This window comes from Pseudorasbora parva, chromosome 13 (genome assembly GCF_024679245.1).
Source record: "Pseudorasbora parva isolate DD20220531a chromosome 13, ASM2467924v1, whole genome shotgun sequence".
In the NCBI taxonomy this organism is placed as follows: Eukaryota; Metazoa; Chordata; class Actinopteri; order Cypriniformes; family Gobionidae; genus Pseudorasbora; species Pseudorasbora parva.
The window spans coordinates 11502921-11520333 of record NC_090184.1 but is presented as its reverse complement, the minus strand read 5'-3'; the positions used below and the strand labels follow the sequence as shown (position 1 = coordinate 11520333).

At 36.7% G+C, this 17413-nt stretch overlaps 1 protein-coding gene across 4 annotated transcripts in view; it reads left to right on the top strand.

The window, feature by feature from the left end:
• Positions 1 to 17413, top strand: part of mtor (mechanistic target of rapamycin kinase) — a 301563-nt gene that overhangs the window by 199705 nt on the left and 84445 nt on the right. For all 4 annotated transcript variants that reach the window (XM_067413178.1, XM_067413177.1, XM_067413180.1 and 1 more), the window contains exons 33-36: positions 992 to 1069; positions 1686 to 1793; positions 3173 to 3298; positions 15203 to 15334. In XM_067413178.1, coding sequence (XP_067269279.1) covers positions 992 to 1069; positions 1686 to 1793; positions 3173 to 3298; positions 15203 to 15334 — 444 coding nt within the window. The remainder of the gene's footprint in view (positions 1 to 991; positions 1070 to 1685; positions 1794 to 3172; positions 3299 to 15202; positions 15335 to 17413) is intronic.

The window sequence follows — 17413 nt, the reverse complement described above, 5'->3', positions numbered from 1 at the left end:
AAATGAATGAATGCATGTGCGCGTGTGCGCGTGTGCGCGTGTGCGCGTGTGTGTGTGTGTGTGTGTGTGTGAGAGAGAGAGAGAGAGAGAGAGAGGGAGAGAAAGATAAAGATGAGCTCATACACAGAGAATATCACAGGCGCAACCATGTGTTCATCAATATTATCCTGTCATACCACCTTCTCCATTACACATGAGGTCATTGTGACAAAGGTTACTTTAATGAAACACAGTCCCACCATCACTCGATTCTGGAGAGGAAAGTATCCATTACGTAACAGTGCTTCTGGTCAGATCAGGTAATTTTTGTTTAGCAGAGCTGCAGGATATATTAAAAAATTTTAAATATCACCAATGTGCATATTACAAGGTCTTTCTATAACTCAATAATCTTAAAGGTGCCCTAGAATGAGTTGAAACAATATGTTAAATTGTTCTGTGATTTCTACATAAAGGGTTAAATTGTTCTGTGATATCTACTTATTTAAAGGGATAGTTCACTTTAAAATGAAAATTCTGTCATTCTTTACTCACTCTCAAGTTGTTTCAAACCCGTTTGAATTTCTTTCTTCAGCTGAAAACAAGAGAAGATATTTTGAAGAATGTCAGTAACCAAACAGTTAACTGGAGCCATTGACTTCCATAGTATTTTTTTCATACTATGGAAGTCAATGGCATAAATTCAAATGGGTGAAGCAGCTTGCACTGGTAAGTGAGTAGTGAAAATGAGTGTGAAAGCGGCAAGCACATTTTCTTATTGTATGCCATAGTTGTTTGCTTAGTTAGTGTCTTTGTAGTTTTTTGTTATTTTGCGGTTAGAGTCTATAAGCCTTTGCAATTATTTGAAACGACAATACTGTGGTCAACTGACTGAAATCACTGCAATGCAATCAACAAACCTACTCCATAGATGTATGTTTACAAAAAAAAAAACGTACAGAATAGAACATTCAGCAACACTATGGTATAATGTGTGTTCATGTGATTTCAGTGCATCGACAAGGCCAGAGATCTACTGGATGCTGAGCTCACTGCCATGGCTGGAGAGAGTTACAGTAGAGCATATGGGGTAAGAACATTTACCTCAGTCTCAATACAGAAGATTGGCTAAAGTCAAATACTCATTCAACACTAATAGCGTATATTTCTTTTTAATCACTCATAATATGCTTTGATAAGAATGCTTTTTAGGGTGTGAGGTAAAGTTGGGACCATTCCAGGAAAGTCTATTACATAGTAAGACTAATACATTATTTCAGCTTAATGAACACACACACACACACACACCACACTCTCACATTGGGTGAGATAATGGAACTTAATTTCTAATCTATGATTTTCCCCCATTTCCCCGCATTTCAACTTATTGTGATTTAACTGTTTAAAGCGTATACAAATTTTGAGTTACGATACCATCTCTCTCTCTCTCTCTGCTGTATAAACCAATTTTCAACCTACGTCACACTGACATCACACAGGTTCAGCTGCACATGACGGTTGCAAAAGACAATAGGCAATAAAAATGTTTGATTAAGTCTCTCTCTCTCTCTCTCTCTCTCTCTCTCTCTCTCTCTCTCTCTCTCTCCTCTTCTCTCTCTCTCTCTCCCTCTCTCTCTCTCTCTCTCTCTCTCTCTCACTCTCTCTCTCTCTCTTCTCTCTCTCTCTCTCTCTCTCTCACACATTAGGCCATGGTGTCATGTCAAATGCTGTCTGAGTTAGAGGAGGTGATCCAGTATAAACTGGTTCCCGAAAGGAGGGACATCATCAGGGAAACGTGGTGGGAGAGGCTGCAGGTAACAGCAGTGTTATTCCCTCCATTCTTGTGAAGTTGTCCAGTGTCAGTTCAGTGCAAATTAAAGAAGTATTCAGTGTGTGTGTATATATATTTGTTTATGTCATTTCTTTTATATATAAAAAATTTAAGAAATTACATAAACAAAGTGCTCATCAAACTGATCCAAACGAATAACTTCCATCTGCTGTGGTTGTTGTGTGCCTTCATCAATAATCCTGGCTGATACTATTTGTGAAAACATTTTGTGGTTGGCATGGCATCAGCACAGCAGGGTGCTTGACGTAGTTTGTCAGCATGCATTCCTTTTATATCCTATTCGGGAAAAACAAACCATTAACAGTGTGAACTAATGATGCAGACGTTTCCATTCATAAACAAAGGCGTAAGAGTGCAGAACCGATGTATCATTGACAAAGAAATGTTAGTAAACGGTTAATTGGTCAGCTTCAGTCTAGGAAAATAACAGGCACAGAACACTGATCATTTGTATTAGTAGGGGTTAATCTACAGTCAGCTTTTCATCTTCATATCAGTTAGAGGTGCATGATTAATTGTATAAAGATTGCAATCTTGATTCAAACACCCGCACAGTCTTATTCCTAAATGGCAACAATTCTCCTGTCTGTTAAACCTTTACCAATATCACACCTGAACATTCTAATCTTCATTTGCATAGAAAGTACTGAGATAAAAGTTGATAGTTCAAATAAAAAAAAATAAAAAAAACTGATGTATACGGTAGCGATCAAACTAGCAAATCACCTTTTAAATGTGGCGCTTTAAAATAACAATTGCATTGATTACACCGTTACACTGCTTGGTGGTGTAATTCTTTCAAGTGATTGGTTCAAATGCGCTGATTCGTCTGGTAATAGAACAAGTCAAGTCATTGAATCATTCATGCAAGCTGATTCAAATAATTTATTTAAATCATTCATTCAAATGAATGAAACACATTTAAATAGACTGCAGCAATTAACATTTTTTCAGAACCTGTTATTTTGTTTTGTTTATTTTGTTAATCATGATCTCTATCACAATCGTGCAGTTCTAATCTCAGCTTTTTTAGCCTTAACCAACCTTAAATTTAATTTGTTTATTCTTCTTATTCTGGCCAAGGACTGCCCACTTCATAACATCAACACTTACCCATACTTTTTGCTAGTAGTCAAGTCTGGCTATGTAGGCCATGTCTATTGGAAAGGGCAATAGACTTCTACGTAAGTCTACATCTTTCTGACAACAAATGTTCTTAAATTAAAGGCAAACACCATTTTTAGAGCTGGTAGCTGCTCTTAACACATATTCTTATTTAATTGAAATGTCTATTCTAACCAACCGAAGCTTATAAATGTAAGTTTTTGTTTGTTTTTTCAGGGTTGCCAGCGTATTGTGGAGGACTGGCAGAGGATCTTGATGGTACGCTCCCTGGTCATTAGTCCACATGAGGACATGAGGACGTGGTTGAAGTACGCTAGCCTTTGTGGAAAAAGTGGAAGACTGGTAAGAACAACAGTGTCACATCCAATCACAAGTTTAGAACTGATTATGTAACGTAAAACAACATTGCTTAAAGCTCAAATTCACAAAAGGAAAAACTCAGTTGATGAAGTTTTAAATATCTTCCAGAAAATGGCACTGAACACAAAAGGAACGTTTGTATTACAATGTGTATGCCTATGTTTGTCTCGTCTCATGTTTAAATAACTACTGACACTTCTGTGGCCTGTTGCACAAAGCTGGTTTCAGTTGCTACCCAGGTAAGTTGAAGGTTTTTTTGTGCGAACTCTGTTTTTTTCAGGCTCAAGAAAGTGAATTGGGTTTTAGAAGTGCTCATCACCATGGTAACTTAAACTACATGGCTAACCTCCTCTAGAGCAGGTTTTATTCTGGGTTAGAGATCACACACTGGACCAATGAGCTGCAAGTAAAGATGCAATGAAGCCCCACCCCCTGTATTTCTCTTTCCAAATTTGCAGTTTATTGTGAAAAATGCTCATCCTTTGGCGCTAATTATTTATTATATTTATATTATACAAATTATATTTACTTTTAATTAATATAATGTATTCATATAATTATTATATTCATTGGCAAGAAGCTAAATATTAATATAAATATCAAACATGCTTTCAGAATTCTTTTAAACAGCATGTATTCATGTGAACCTATAATTATTTATGCATTATATCTTTGCATTCTTCTTTGATTCACTTTTTTTTTTTTATTCACATCATGCATTAATATAGTCAGATATTCTTTCATCTGCCTTTTCAAACTGTCACTGCAGCAGCAGTGTTTATTACTGTTTGTAAACTCTTTTAATCTCATGATCATTTTCAAAACGATCGCTCAATCTTCAGAAAAGAAGTGAATTGCGCCATCTCTCTTGCGAGAAGTGAATCAAACAGATACTGTGATTGGCTGTTTGCTGCATGTGTCACACTTTCAGGTGCATGCACTTCAGAGTTAATCACTAACTCTGGATTAAATGTGAGTTGACAGAGAAAGTTTATACCAAGATTTGAGAGACCGTTGAACTTGATCTAAACCAAGTTGGATTTATCTGGATTTGTCAACTCTAAACTTTGTCAACTCTGCTAGCTTAATGCAACAGGTCTCTGAGGTTTAGTGTGAAAGTTTACAAACAAAAATATAGAAAATTCTATAGTTTAAAGCAATGGGCCCCTGTAAGCCATGGTTTACAGTGATTTTCGAACAGCTAAGGGGCATGGTTAGGCACAACCTGAATCAGTTGCTACATATACCTGGCAAGGTTTCATAAGGTAAACACACAGTAACAAAAATTAAAAGGGGGCTTGAACTAAAAAATCATTCCCTGCTCTTTTGACATACAAGAAATCAGTGTACCATAAAAACATAGTGTATGTTTCAGAACTCAAAACTTCCCTGTTTTTTTTTTTTTTCCTTTCTCCTCTTTATTACGTAATAGATGAATACTTAGATCATTGTCTCCTCGACCCACCTAATGGCAAGTTGAAGTAATATGGAGAGACTGAGCAATTCTGGGATCAATGGACTAAAAAATAACATTACCTTTCAGGGGACCCTAATGTTTGAAAGGTGTCTGTTTCTTTGTCGCAAAAAATGTTTGTTGCTGTTTATTTAAGACAGTGGCTTGCTTCTTAGTAGCATAAAATTGTCTTTTATTAGGGCCAGTGCACTGATGAGAACCCTATTGTAATTACTCAGTCTATTAAATTCTTCTTCTCTGAAATGAATCACTCATAAAACTGCACACGTCAGAAGTGGTGAAAACATCTGATATGTTTTTTTTTCCGGAATTAGGCATGGCAAAATGGCTCAATGGTGCCAACTAGAAAAATTTAAATTAAGCGTCATTCACGTTACGTTTCACTTATAAGTATAAAAATTCAGTAGACACATGTAACAGCCCAATACCTACAAAAAAGTCCCTGGGAGCAATATCTGAAAACCCAAATTGTTGCTATTTTTTGACATTTCCAGACATTGTATTTTAATAAACTCCTCAGAGAGATTTTAACAGATCAACATAATATTTGGTCAGTCTAATCTAAAGGCCTTGGCGATGTTAAATTGCAAAGATCTTGAGTTTTCGCTGAAGGGCATGTCTGTGGCGGCCATGAAACAGGAAGCTGTTGTAAGTCAGGCATACAATGTCCAGTCTGCCCCCAACTTCACATGTTTTATTAGAGTCCTGAACTGAAGACATCTACATGCCAATATTCAGTTATAGTCATGGTTCCCACCAGCTGGTAGCAGGAAGTGTGGCAAATATAAATGACTGACATAGTCCTCCTATTTTTATAGTTATAGACTACTGACATAGTCCTCCTATTTTTATAGTTATAGACTACTGACATAGTCCTTTTTATTTTTATAATTATAGACTACTGACATAGTCCTCCTATTTTTTTATATTATATTTTTATAGTGTCTGTGGCATGGGTCTGTTCTCCACTGGGAACAGGAAGTGATGCACTACTAGCAGCATGAGTACTAAACATGCTAGAAACACTGCTGAGTGCTATTATCATCATGAAAGAGGAAGTTGTCGTAACTCAAGCATACAATGTTCAATCTGCCTCAAGCTTCAATTTTGATAAGTGCTTCAATATTCCATTTTTTGGATTATTCCAAACAAATAGATTGTTATCCATAAATAAATGTAAAGAGATTCACAAAATAAATTCACAAATAAATATCATGGAATCCACAAATATATGCAGGAGTTTCACAAAAATTAATTAGATTCACAAATAAATACAATGACATTTGTGAATAACAAAAAAAATCCATACATTTATATCCACACGCTTCCTGTGCATTTGTTGATGGCTTCCTCTGCATTGGTGGATCTCTTTTTGCACATTTGTAAATCGCAGCACAGCGCGTGGATTTGGAAACATTTCTAGCGTCTACACTCACACAAATCCACAAATAGGTAGACTCCATCCACTGTCTACTTAAGCTTATCAGATAACGGCCGTATTGTTCTGACTAATTATAGCACATTCTCGCTCCAACCAGTCACGCTTTGGTCAGTGCTGCTAGTTCCAGCGCTGAACCACGTTCATTCTCAAGCTCACTCGCTGGACAATTTATGAAATTACTGTATATTTTGAGATTTTATAGCATTATTGGAATATTGATAGAAGATGTATTTTATGAGGCACGTTAGAGTTGATGTATATATTGTTATTGATGTATATATTGTTATATAATATATATAATAGATCGTCAGACTCTAACTGCAGGTAGATAACGTGAGCAGCACTGCATTAGCTACTATATCCAGATGCTATATACAAAATACATTTTTATAGTTGAACAAATCACTATTATACTGTTAAAATATCTATTTTTGTTACTTTATTTGTACCGGAATGTTAAATCTATAGGCTAATTGTATGGAATATTACAAAGTCTAATGAAAAATATCTAACTACTTCACGATAAATCTTTATTTAAAGGTAGGGTAGGTAAGAACTGGTTAAAAAACCTTTTTTTCCAAATTTCTTTAAAGGTGCCCTAGAATGAGTTGAAACAATATGTTAAATTGTTCTCTGATATCTAATATAGGGTATGTGGCTTATTTAAGGGCAAAAATTGTCCAGATACAGTTTTACAGGTCCATTTACAACCCTATAAATTGTCCCTAGGATGTAATGCACTATTTTTGTATTTTTGAGTCATTAATATTAAAATTAGAGCTCTGCTCTGATTGGCATATTTCAGCAACTCACAGCACACAGCATTTCAGTTGTTTAGCAAAGCGGCTCGTGTGTCCTGACCGCCCCGACAGAACACAGACCGACTGAATTACACTTTAAGCAGAACATCTCAATTGGAGATTGATAAATGCACCCTACTTGTTTATTAGCATTTTCAGATAATCTGCGCGCGAGAGAGAGAGCTTGCGTGCGTATGGTTGTCAGATTGTCCATGTTTAGTTAAAATACCGGATAGTATACGTGTTCTTTTCACAGAAAAGCTCTGATTGGGGGATTTAAATTACTGAAATCTGGCAACCGCAAGCAAGAACGCTCTTCCTTCCTAAACCAAAACCAGTGATTTTAGACTCGTCTTTTTTCGGCAACAATGTTGCATGTTTATATAACGTTAGTCACAATGTAGGCTATGCAGTGACTGTGATGTAACGTTACTCTGTAATACAAGCATGCAAAAACATCATACTTAAGTTCCTAAAAAAAAAAAAAAAAATATATATATATATATATATATATATATATATATATATATATATATATACAAAATGAATAGCCTTGTCAAATGACTATTGTTTTAACTTATACAGGTCCTTCTCAAAAAAATAGCATATTGTGATGAAATGCATTATTTTCCATAATGTAATGATAAAAATTTAACTTTCATATATTTTAGATTCATTGCACACCAACTGAAATATTTCAGGTCTTTTATTGTTTTAATACTGATTATTTTGCCATACAGCTCATGAAAACCCAAAATTCTCCCAAAAACCCAAAAATCTCAAAAAATTAGCATATCCTGAAAAGGTTCTCTAAACAAGCTATTAACCTAATCATCTGAATCAACTAATTAACTCTAAACACCTGCAAAAGATTCCTGAGGCTTTTAAAAACTCCCAGCCTGGTTCATTACTCAAAAGCGCAATCATGGGTAAGACTGCCAACCTGACTGCTGTCCAGAAGGCCATCATTGAGACCCTCAAGCGAGAGGGTAAGACACAGAAAGAAATTTGTGAATGAATAGGCTGCTCCCAGAGTGCTGTATCAAGGCACCTCAGTGGGAAGTTTGTGGGAAGGAAAAAGTGTGGCAAAAAATGCTGCACAATGAGAAGAGGTGACCGGACCCTGAGGAAGATTGTGGAGAAGGACCGATTCCAGACCTTGGGGGACCTGCGGAAGCAGTGGACTGAGTCTGGAGTAGAAACATCCAGAGCTACCGTGCACAGGTGTGTGCAGGAAATGGGCTACAGGTGCCGCATTCCCCAGGGCAGCACTGGTCTGTTGCTCAGTGGTCCAAAGTACTTTTTTCAGATGAAAGCAAATTTTGCATGTCATTCGGAAATCAAAGTGCCAGAGTCTCTAGGAAGACTGGGGAGAAGGAAATGCCTGAAGTCCAGTGTCAAGTACCCACAGTCAGTGATGGGCTGGGGTGCCATGTCAGCTGCTGGTGTTGGTCCACTGTGTTTTATCAAGAGCAGGGTCAATGCAGCTAGCTATCAGGAGATTTTGGAGCACTTCATGCTTCCATCTGCTGAAAAGCTTTATGGATATGAAGATTTTGTTTTTCAGCACAACCGTGCCAAATCCACTGGTAAATGGTTTAATGACCATGGTATTACTGTGCTCAATTGGCCTGCCAACTCTCCTGACCTGAACCCCATAGAGAATCTCTGGGATAGAGAACTGTGAATTGTGAAGAGAACGTTGAGAGACGCAAGACCCAACACTCTGGATGAGCTTAAGGCCGCTATCGAAGCATCCTGGGCCTCCATAACACCTCAGCAGTGCCACAGGCTTATTGCTTCCATGCCACTCCGCATTGAAGCAGTCTTTTTCTGCAAAAGGATTCCCGACCAAGTATTGAGTGCATAACTGAACATAATTATTTGAAGGTTGACTTTTTTTTGTATTAAAAACACTTTTCTTTTATTGGTCGGATGAAATATGCTAATTTTTTTAGATTTTTTGGGGGGTTTTCATGACCTGTATACCAAAATCATCAGTATTAAAACAATAAAAGACCTGAAATATTTCAGTTGGTGTGCAATGAATCTAAAATATATGAAAGTTAATTTTTTATTATTACATTATGGAAATAATTAACTTTATCACAATATGCAAATTTTTTGACAAGGACCTGTATATAAACTTGCACTAAAATGTATTCAGCGTTTTGAGACTGTATAAAACTTGTTTTGATCGATACTGAGAGGATTCTCATTCACGGTAAATTAAACATATGATTGGTCAATATTTTCAACAGAAATGCCTGTGATTGGCTACAACACTAAACGCTGTAAATGCATGTTGTACTCTAGTGACCCAAATGAAGATTAACGTTGTCTCTTCATCTCTCTCCAGAGTAAAATGCTACTGTAAAGACTAGTCGAAGTTGATGCACATATTGTGTTAATATTTGCAGAAATTGCTGCAAATATAGTGAAAATGCTGTCTAACCTGCTTAATCCTATTTAAACAGACACAGGGAGTTGTTTGGAACTGTTGAGTGCTCTATAGCTCTGGTCAGCACGATATGGACGTTATCTAAATGGTAAAATGGAATGGACTGCATTTATATAGCGCTTTTATCCAAAGCGCTTTACATTTTTGCCTCACATTCACCCATTCATAAACCGACGGCGATGTCAGCCATGTAAGGCACCATCCAGCTTGTCGGGAGCAGCTGGGGTTAGGTGTCTTGCTCATGGATACTTCGACACTTGGTCAGGTGGAACCGGAGATTGATCCACCAACCTTCTGGTTTGTAGACAACCTACATGAACCACTGAGCCACTGCCGCCCCACATCTGATTGGCTTAAGTAGACGGTGGGTGGAGTTTACCTATTTGTGGATTTGTGTGAGTCTAGACAATAGAAATGTTTCAAAATCCACCCGTTGTGCTGCGATTTACAAATGTGCAAGAAGAGATCCACCAATGCAGAGGAAGCCATCAAACAAATGCACAAGAAGCAATTGCAAGCGAAAAGCAAGCCAGAGTTGTGTTTGTGACAAATAAATGTGTGGATTTTTTTGTTATTCACAAATGTCATTGTATTTATTTGTGAATCTAATTAATTTTCGTGAAACTCCTGCATATGTTTTGTGGATCTCATAAAATATTTATTTGTGAATTTATTTATTTTTGTGAATCTCTTTACATTTATTTGTGGATAACAATCTATTTGTTTGGAATAATGCAACAAAACTACCCCCATATGAAGACATCTACACACCAAAGGAAGTGTGGCAAATACAAATGACTGACGTAGTCCTCCTATTTTTATATACGTAAATGCATATTGCCCACATGCTCTTTTTTTCCTAAAGCCACCGGGTGTCTGTGGCATGGGTGCGAGGACCCTTTCATTGCTTCTTGCAGCTTTAATTAGGGCCCAAGCCCTGAAAGGGCGAACGCCCTATTTTTCTTCTAAGGATTATTAGGGCCTGAGCACCAATGGCATAAGGACCATATTGGAATTGCTCCATTTATTATCATTATAAGGGTCCAAGCCCTGAAAGGGCGAGAGGCCCTATTGTTTTCGTTAGAGTTCTTCTTCTTCTTCTTCTTCTTCTTATTATTATTATTATTATTAGGGCCCAAGCCCTGAAAGGGCAAAGGCCCGATACGTCTTTTAAGTGAAAAAAAAGGTTTTTTTTGTAAATTTTTTTTTTTGTAATTTTTTTTTTTTTTTTTGTGACTATTCAGGCACTTTTGGAACCCTTACCATGCTTGAAAACTCTCGAAACTTTGCACCCGTCAGAATCTGCAGCCATCAGGCCAGAGCAAAGCTGGTACCTGGGCATGGTAGGGGGCTCAACAGCGCCCCCTTAAGCAGAGTTAAGTGGCTTGTCAGTGACGGCCTGACAAATTCCGATGTATCGTCATGAAAGAGGACGTTGTTGTAACTCACAATGTCCGATCTGCCCCAAACCTTACTTTTTTTTTTATAAGAGTCCCGGCCTGAAGACATCTCCATGCCGATATTCAGTTAGTCATGGTGTCAGTTACTCATATTTTGAATAGTCAGGCTCTGAGTTTTTATAAACTCCTCGTAGGAGATGCATGGAATTAACACCAAACTCAGTCAACATGAAACAAAACAGAAATTCTGTCATATCTTATGAAATTATTGTTCGGTTTAAATTAAATTAAGATTGTATGTTCAGTAATTTAACCTGGATGAGTTTAAAATGTATGTACTATTTTCAAATCAATATAATTTAAAAAATATATATATTTCATCTGAAGCTTACACACTCTCTCTTTCCGCTCTCCCTTCATTGACCAAAAGATGGAAGTGTTGTGTTAGTTTTGAAGCAAAAAATCCGGTAACACTTTATAATAACGTTCAGTTGTAAGTCATTTATAAGTAGTTTGTTAATGATGAACTAATCATTTACAAAACATTCATAAATGATTATCAAGTGATATGCTAACATTTAATGTATGTTTTGTTAATTCCATTACAAGTCATTTACAAGTGATTAGTAAATAATTAACTCATGATTTATGAAACATGACTATGCATTTCATAAATGTTAATAAATTGTTACTTTTTGTATATTTTGTAGATTCAGTTATAAATTATTAGATAATTATAAACTAATAATTTACAAATCATAAATTAGTAAGTATAATATGCTAACAATTTGCAAATCTGTGGTAAGTTATCTTTAAACATTAGCATATCATAAAACACATCCTTAGTAAATGGTTATTAAGTTACTAGTTAATATATTATTAATCACTGAAATGTCAGTGTACCATTATCTCAATAAATTGTTAATCATGAACAAATGATGATCAAACCATAAGTAAATGATCAGTAGCCCATATAATGTATTGATGCCAATGCGTCAGATCAAGATGTATTTAATTCTTTGAATTTGTAAAAGTAGACATGATTTTATAAATATAAATAGACTACTTTTTATTGCAAAAACATTATGAAAGTATTAGCTCATGTTGCATTCCAAGTTTTCTGAAGTCATACAATATATTTATGTGAAGAACAGAGTTGATCTTAATGTTTTAATCATTGAAATGATGATCCCTGTATGAAACCATATTTCTCATTAAAATAATACTCCTGACTCTTTAGCATGACGCAATCGGTCACATGACACACTAGAGCCAATGGCATTTTACAATCAAAGCTGACGTAATGACGCAATTGGTCATGAGATACACGACAGCCAATGCTGTCAAAGCTTACGTTCCGGGCTGCAAATTTTGAAATGTGAAATCATCGGCCGGTGGATGGACTTGGCGCTGCTGGTCGCTTCTGGGGATTTACTTCACACAAACCAAGTGTCACCTCGGGACACTTGGAATATTTGTACTTTTTGAATAAATTGTTACTGCAGTCGTATCTGCCTGTTTAAAAAAAATATATAAAACACAAACGGGTATGTTTAGGGAAAGGATTGGTTATGTGATGAATAGGAGTGAAATGCTTACAGTGATTAGATGAATTACCTGTTTACACATTTCTGTTGCAACAGGTGAGGAATAGCAGAATTTAATTTTCCCATTTAACGTTACATTTATTGTAGCAATCAATGGATGTGTAATGCCGCCCAAATCGTCCCAATGAAGGCTAACGATCGGCAGGTGAAGGTCGCTGCGCGTTCGGTCTTTTCAGCGGGGCAAAAGGGATTTTATTCCAATTCCTCGTTAATCTGACTCCATTTAATCACAATTTAGAATTTATGTTTGAATGCCAATTGGTTATTTGGTCATTTATATTTAATAGTTTAAGTACACATTTAATTATTCCGTTGAACCCTTTGTTGAAATTATATCCAACCTGAATAATTCCAGAGCAAGTCAGAATCAATCAAAGTGTAACAATTTATTAACAATCAGGTAAATGTATAACGCCAAATGCATAATCACTTCAAAGGTATACTTCACATCAAATCCTCTAAAGTAAAGAATGAGGTGTATACCTGACTTATCAAGGTTACATAATGCTGCATGGGTTAAAACATCCAGCATTACGGGCTGACCTGAGTGCAGTATCGAGCCCTGAGCTCTTTGCAACATTTCTTTAAATACCCAGAACCAGATGCATACCCAGAACCATTTGAAACTCTTTCAAATGGAAACACCAGTTCACAATAGAAATTTGCATTGATCAGGTCCTATAGACTTGATTAGAAGAGAGGCCAAATGGCTGAAAGCCACACCCACCATACACCAAGGAAAGATATCTTTAAACTCTTAAAACCTTTAGGATGTTCTAGTTTACGTCTATGGAGTAGAGATATTTGTACCAGTCGCACTGAGACATTTCAAATGATATCAAACACATATAATACTGTATCGTGAGGATTGACATTGTAATATAGAGATTCTGTGTGTATTTTCAGTGATCTCAGCATGAGATAGGGAAGGAATTGGGGGAGAGGGGGTCAACAGGGAAAGATGTAGATTAGCTGATACTGGGGTGAGTCTTGCGTCTCCAGTGGTGTGTGTGAGGGACAGTTCAGATGTTAATTTCCTTTATTTTCTTAGAGTCCTTGTTCCTCATTCAGACATTTCAGCATATACTAGTTTTTTCAGTCTTACAGATGCATTTGTAACGGGTGAGAAATATCTACAAATGATGTGTAAAACATTTACAAGTGATGAATAGTCTACACTTTAGATTAGGCAATGCAGAAAGTGTTGTAAATGCCTATTGTATACTATGTACAGATCATTTGTAACAGGTAAGTAAGATCTACAAATGATGTGTAAAACATTTACAAGCGTTGAATAGTCTACACTTTAGATTAGGCAACACGGAAAGTGTTGTAAATGCCTATTGTATACATGTACAGATCATTTGTAACAGGTAAGAAAGATCTACGAATGATGTGTAAAACATTTACAAATGATGAATAGTCTACACTTTAGATTAGGGGACACAGAAAGCGTTGTAAATGCCTTGTATACATGTACAGATCATTTGTAACGGTGATAAAGCTTTGTAAATTATTTATTTATGCATTTACAACATCATCTAAAACAGGTGTTGAACACTTTGTAGTGTGTACTTTAATGTAAATGCTGACTAGTGAGGGTATAGACTTCTTCTCTAACACACATGGAGTCTTTAACGTGCACCTGATGCTTCACTGGTAAAACTAGTTCACATTATCACTAGACCCCTCACAAAACTGTCTGCACCATTGAGTGAAACAATTTAACTTAACACACTGCAATCCCCTGACTAAGTCTTTCTAAAATGTTTACTTTAAGTCATTCTTACTCATTCTTTAAAAAAAAAAAAAAATAGATGCATTTTGTGGGTTTTAACAGACCAGCTTACAAATGTAATGATGCATCAATAAATTATATATTCATTATTTACTAATGGTTTGATCATCATTTGTTCATGATTAACAATTGTTTATTTAGATAAGGGTACTCTGACATTTCAGAGAATAATAATGTATTAATTAGTAACTTAATTACCTTTTACTAAGGATCTGTTTGGTTATTTTATGATGTGCTATTTTTTTAAAGATAACCAGTGGCAGGAGTCAGATTTCATTTATCACGAGTGAGAAGTGGATGATTCAGTTTCAATGCTAAATGTAAAAGCGCCCATTTAAAAGAGCTTGCCATTGTACTGTACTGTTATGTTTTTCATTAAGAATAGTATTGATATTAATATTAAATACAGCATTCAATCAGTTTACTCCCAAATTGATACTCATTCTAAAGTGAGTATCCGGCTACACGGGAATTCATAACGGTGCACATTATGAATGCAGACTCCATTCTTTGTGAAACATAAAGATAGAAATGCTCACAGGAAGAAAAAAGCATGCAAAAATGATATACGATCTGCCTAATCCTGGCCAAATCACAGAGATGTCGATTCGCACGGGACTACTATTATCACAGGACCTCGGTGTTCGGTGATTTATGGTATGTAATTTGTAGGGGAATTTTTACTTTAATTACAGACATGGCCGATTCGCACTGGATTAAGATCACAGACATTCTCTGCAATTATTACAAATCACCAGAGGTCCCTAGATAATACTAGTCCCGTGAGAATAGGGCTTAAGCCTGATTAACTAACATAGTTCAGCAAATGGCAATAACACTTCCCTAAAACCCTGATAAACTGTGTGTTGCTGAGATTTAATGTCAAATATTTGTGTATTCCTCAGGCACTTGCCCATAAGACCCTTGTTCTCCTACTTGGTGTGGATCCCTCCAAACAACTTGACCATCCCCTGCCCACCGCCCACCCTCATGTCACCTATGCTTATATGAAGTACATGTGGAAGAGCACTCGCAAGGTAAACACTCACAAAGTGCACTGAATCAATTAATCAATTCCCCTGGGAAGTAGTTCCAGTCAAGTACAGCTTCTGTCTGATTGAATCTGGAAAAAACAAAAGGGGTCTGTAATATCTGGAGGAAGCCATTGATTAGCATTTCCATTCATCTTAAAAGCAGTTGCTTATCTGGCAAATTCAGTTCTGGAAATACATATGTAACCACTATCTAAATAAAAGTGAGTGGCAAATTCCAGAAGAACTGGTCGAGATAGAGGTGTTCTCGATGGGTACATGAGTGTTCAAATAGGCAATATGTTTATATATAAATATTTTAGGTATATTTGGGGTCTAAACAGCTACATTCTCACCTAAAAAAATACTAGAATGTTGCATTGCTGGAAAACGCTCTCAGCTTACCAGAACAAAACATTTTAATTTAAGAATGATGCAGTTTAGAATTAATAGAGTCATTACATGATAATGCTGTAAGGACATTTCAAGCTATTAGAATATTTTGACATACTATGTCCACCAGTTCCACTTTCATATAAATGTATTTAATATGTATTTAACTAAACTTAAATACTGTAGCTCCACTTAAATATTACAAATTCAAGATCAAGCTCCCCCTCCTCTTAACTTAAAGGGGGGGTGAAACACTCAGTTTCAGTCAATCTCATGTCAATCTTGAGTACCTATAGAGTAGTATTGCATCCTTCATATCTCCGAAAAGTCTTTCGTTTTATTATAATTGTAAAAGAAATATGGGCTGTACCGAGTCTTTCCGGAAAAAAACAGAGCGCCTGGAGGCGTATCGTGTGGGCGGAGCTAAAGAATGACATATGCGCAAAGCGGTGACGTCCTCAAGCGTGGAGAAACCCATCTCAGCTATCTCAGCTAATAGATATGATCCAGAATCTAATTCGGAGGCTGAAATAGAAACAGCAACAGCAGGACGTCTGTCTCTGTGGTAAGTACTGTATTTAGAGGCCTGTCAACATGACATGATTCGGTTTATGGACTATTGTATGCGACCAAACCTTAGTAGCAAGCAAAACGGTTTTGCACGTCAGAGTAGTGTAACGTTATAAGTTACATAGAACAGCAATGAAGTCTGTTAGTGCATTTGAATGACGAAGCACGCGATCGTGTCGTTTACTGATGTTTACATACGCGACGATAAGCACAGCACAGACATTTGAAGCAGTTTTACTTACCGGCTGCTTCCAAAGCAGGACCGAACCTTTATCGCTGGGACGGCTCCGTCATAAACACACTTCTTGGAGTGTGGAGATCCACGTTGCGATGCGACTGAAGCATGTCTGCGTTCAAATCGGTTCAAATGCAGCGCTGCCTTCCCGGAATGCTGTGCTGAAGCGTTGAAGTCGCCTTAATGTCAAAGTGGAGGAATGAAGTGGAGCGTGGCGCGGACTATAACCAACATAAGTGGATCTGGACTGGATCTGCAGCTGAGAGCAGTTTACTGTTTACAGCGTGCATTTCCTCTCTCGCGCTAGTGACGCGCGCGCGCACCCTACCGGGAGAAGAGCCCGTACGGAAAAATGGGAGAATCCCAACATATCACCGACTGTGACGTAACCATCGAGATCACTAATATTTATGCCTCCCCACATTTGCCTATAACCAGCCCATGTTTAAGGACAGGCAGAATTTAGTGTCAATTTCGTTAATGAAAATATGACATGTTAATTGACAACCTTTTTCCATGACTAAGACAAGACCTCCTTAAAGGGTTAGTTCACCCAAAAATGAAAATTCTGCCATTAATTACTTACCCTCATGTTCTTCGACACCGGTAAGACCTCCATTCATCTTCGCATCATAAATTAAGATATTTTTGTTGAAATCCAATGGCTCAGAAAGCCGATGGCCATTTCCTCCATATAGACCCATTAAAGGCACTAAAGACGTCATAAAAATTCTACAATAATTTTATGAAGCAACAAGAATAGGTTTTTGTGCGCAAAAAACAACAACAACTAAATAACGACTTATATAGTGATGGGCCGATTTCAAAACAAAGCTTCGAACTGCTATGAATCAGTGTATCAATTCATGATTCGGATTGCCAAAGTC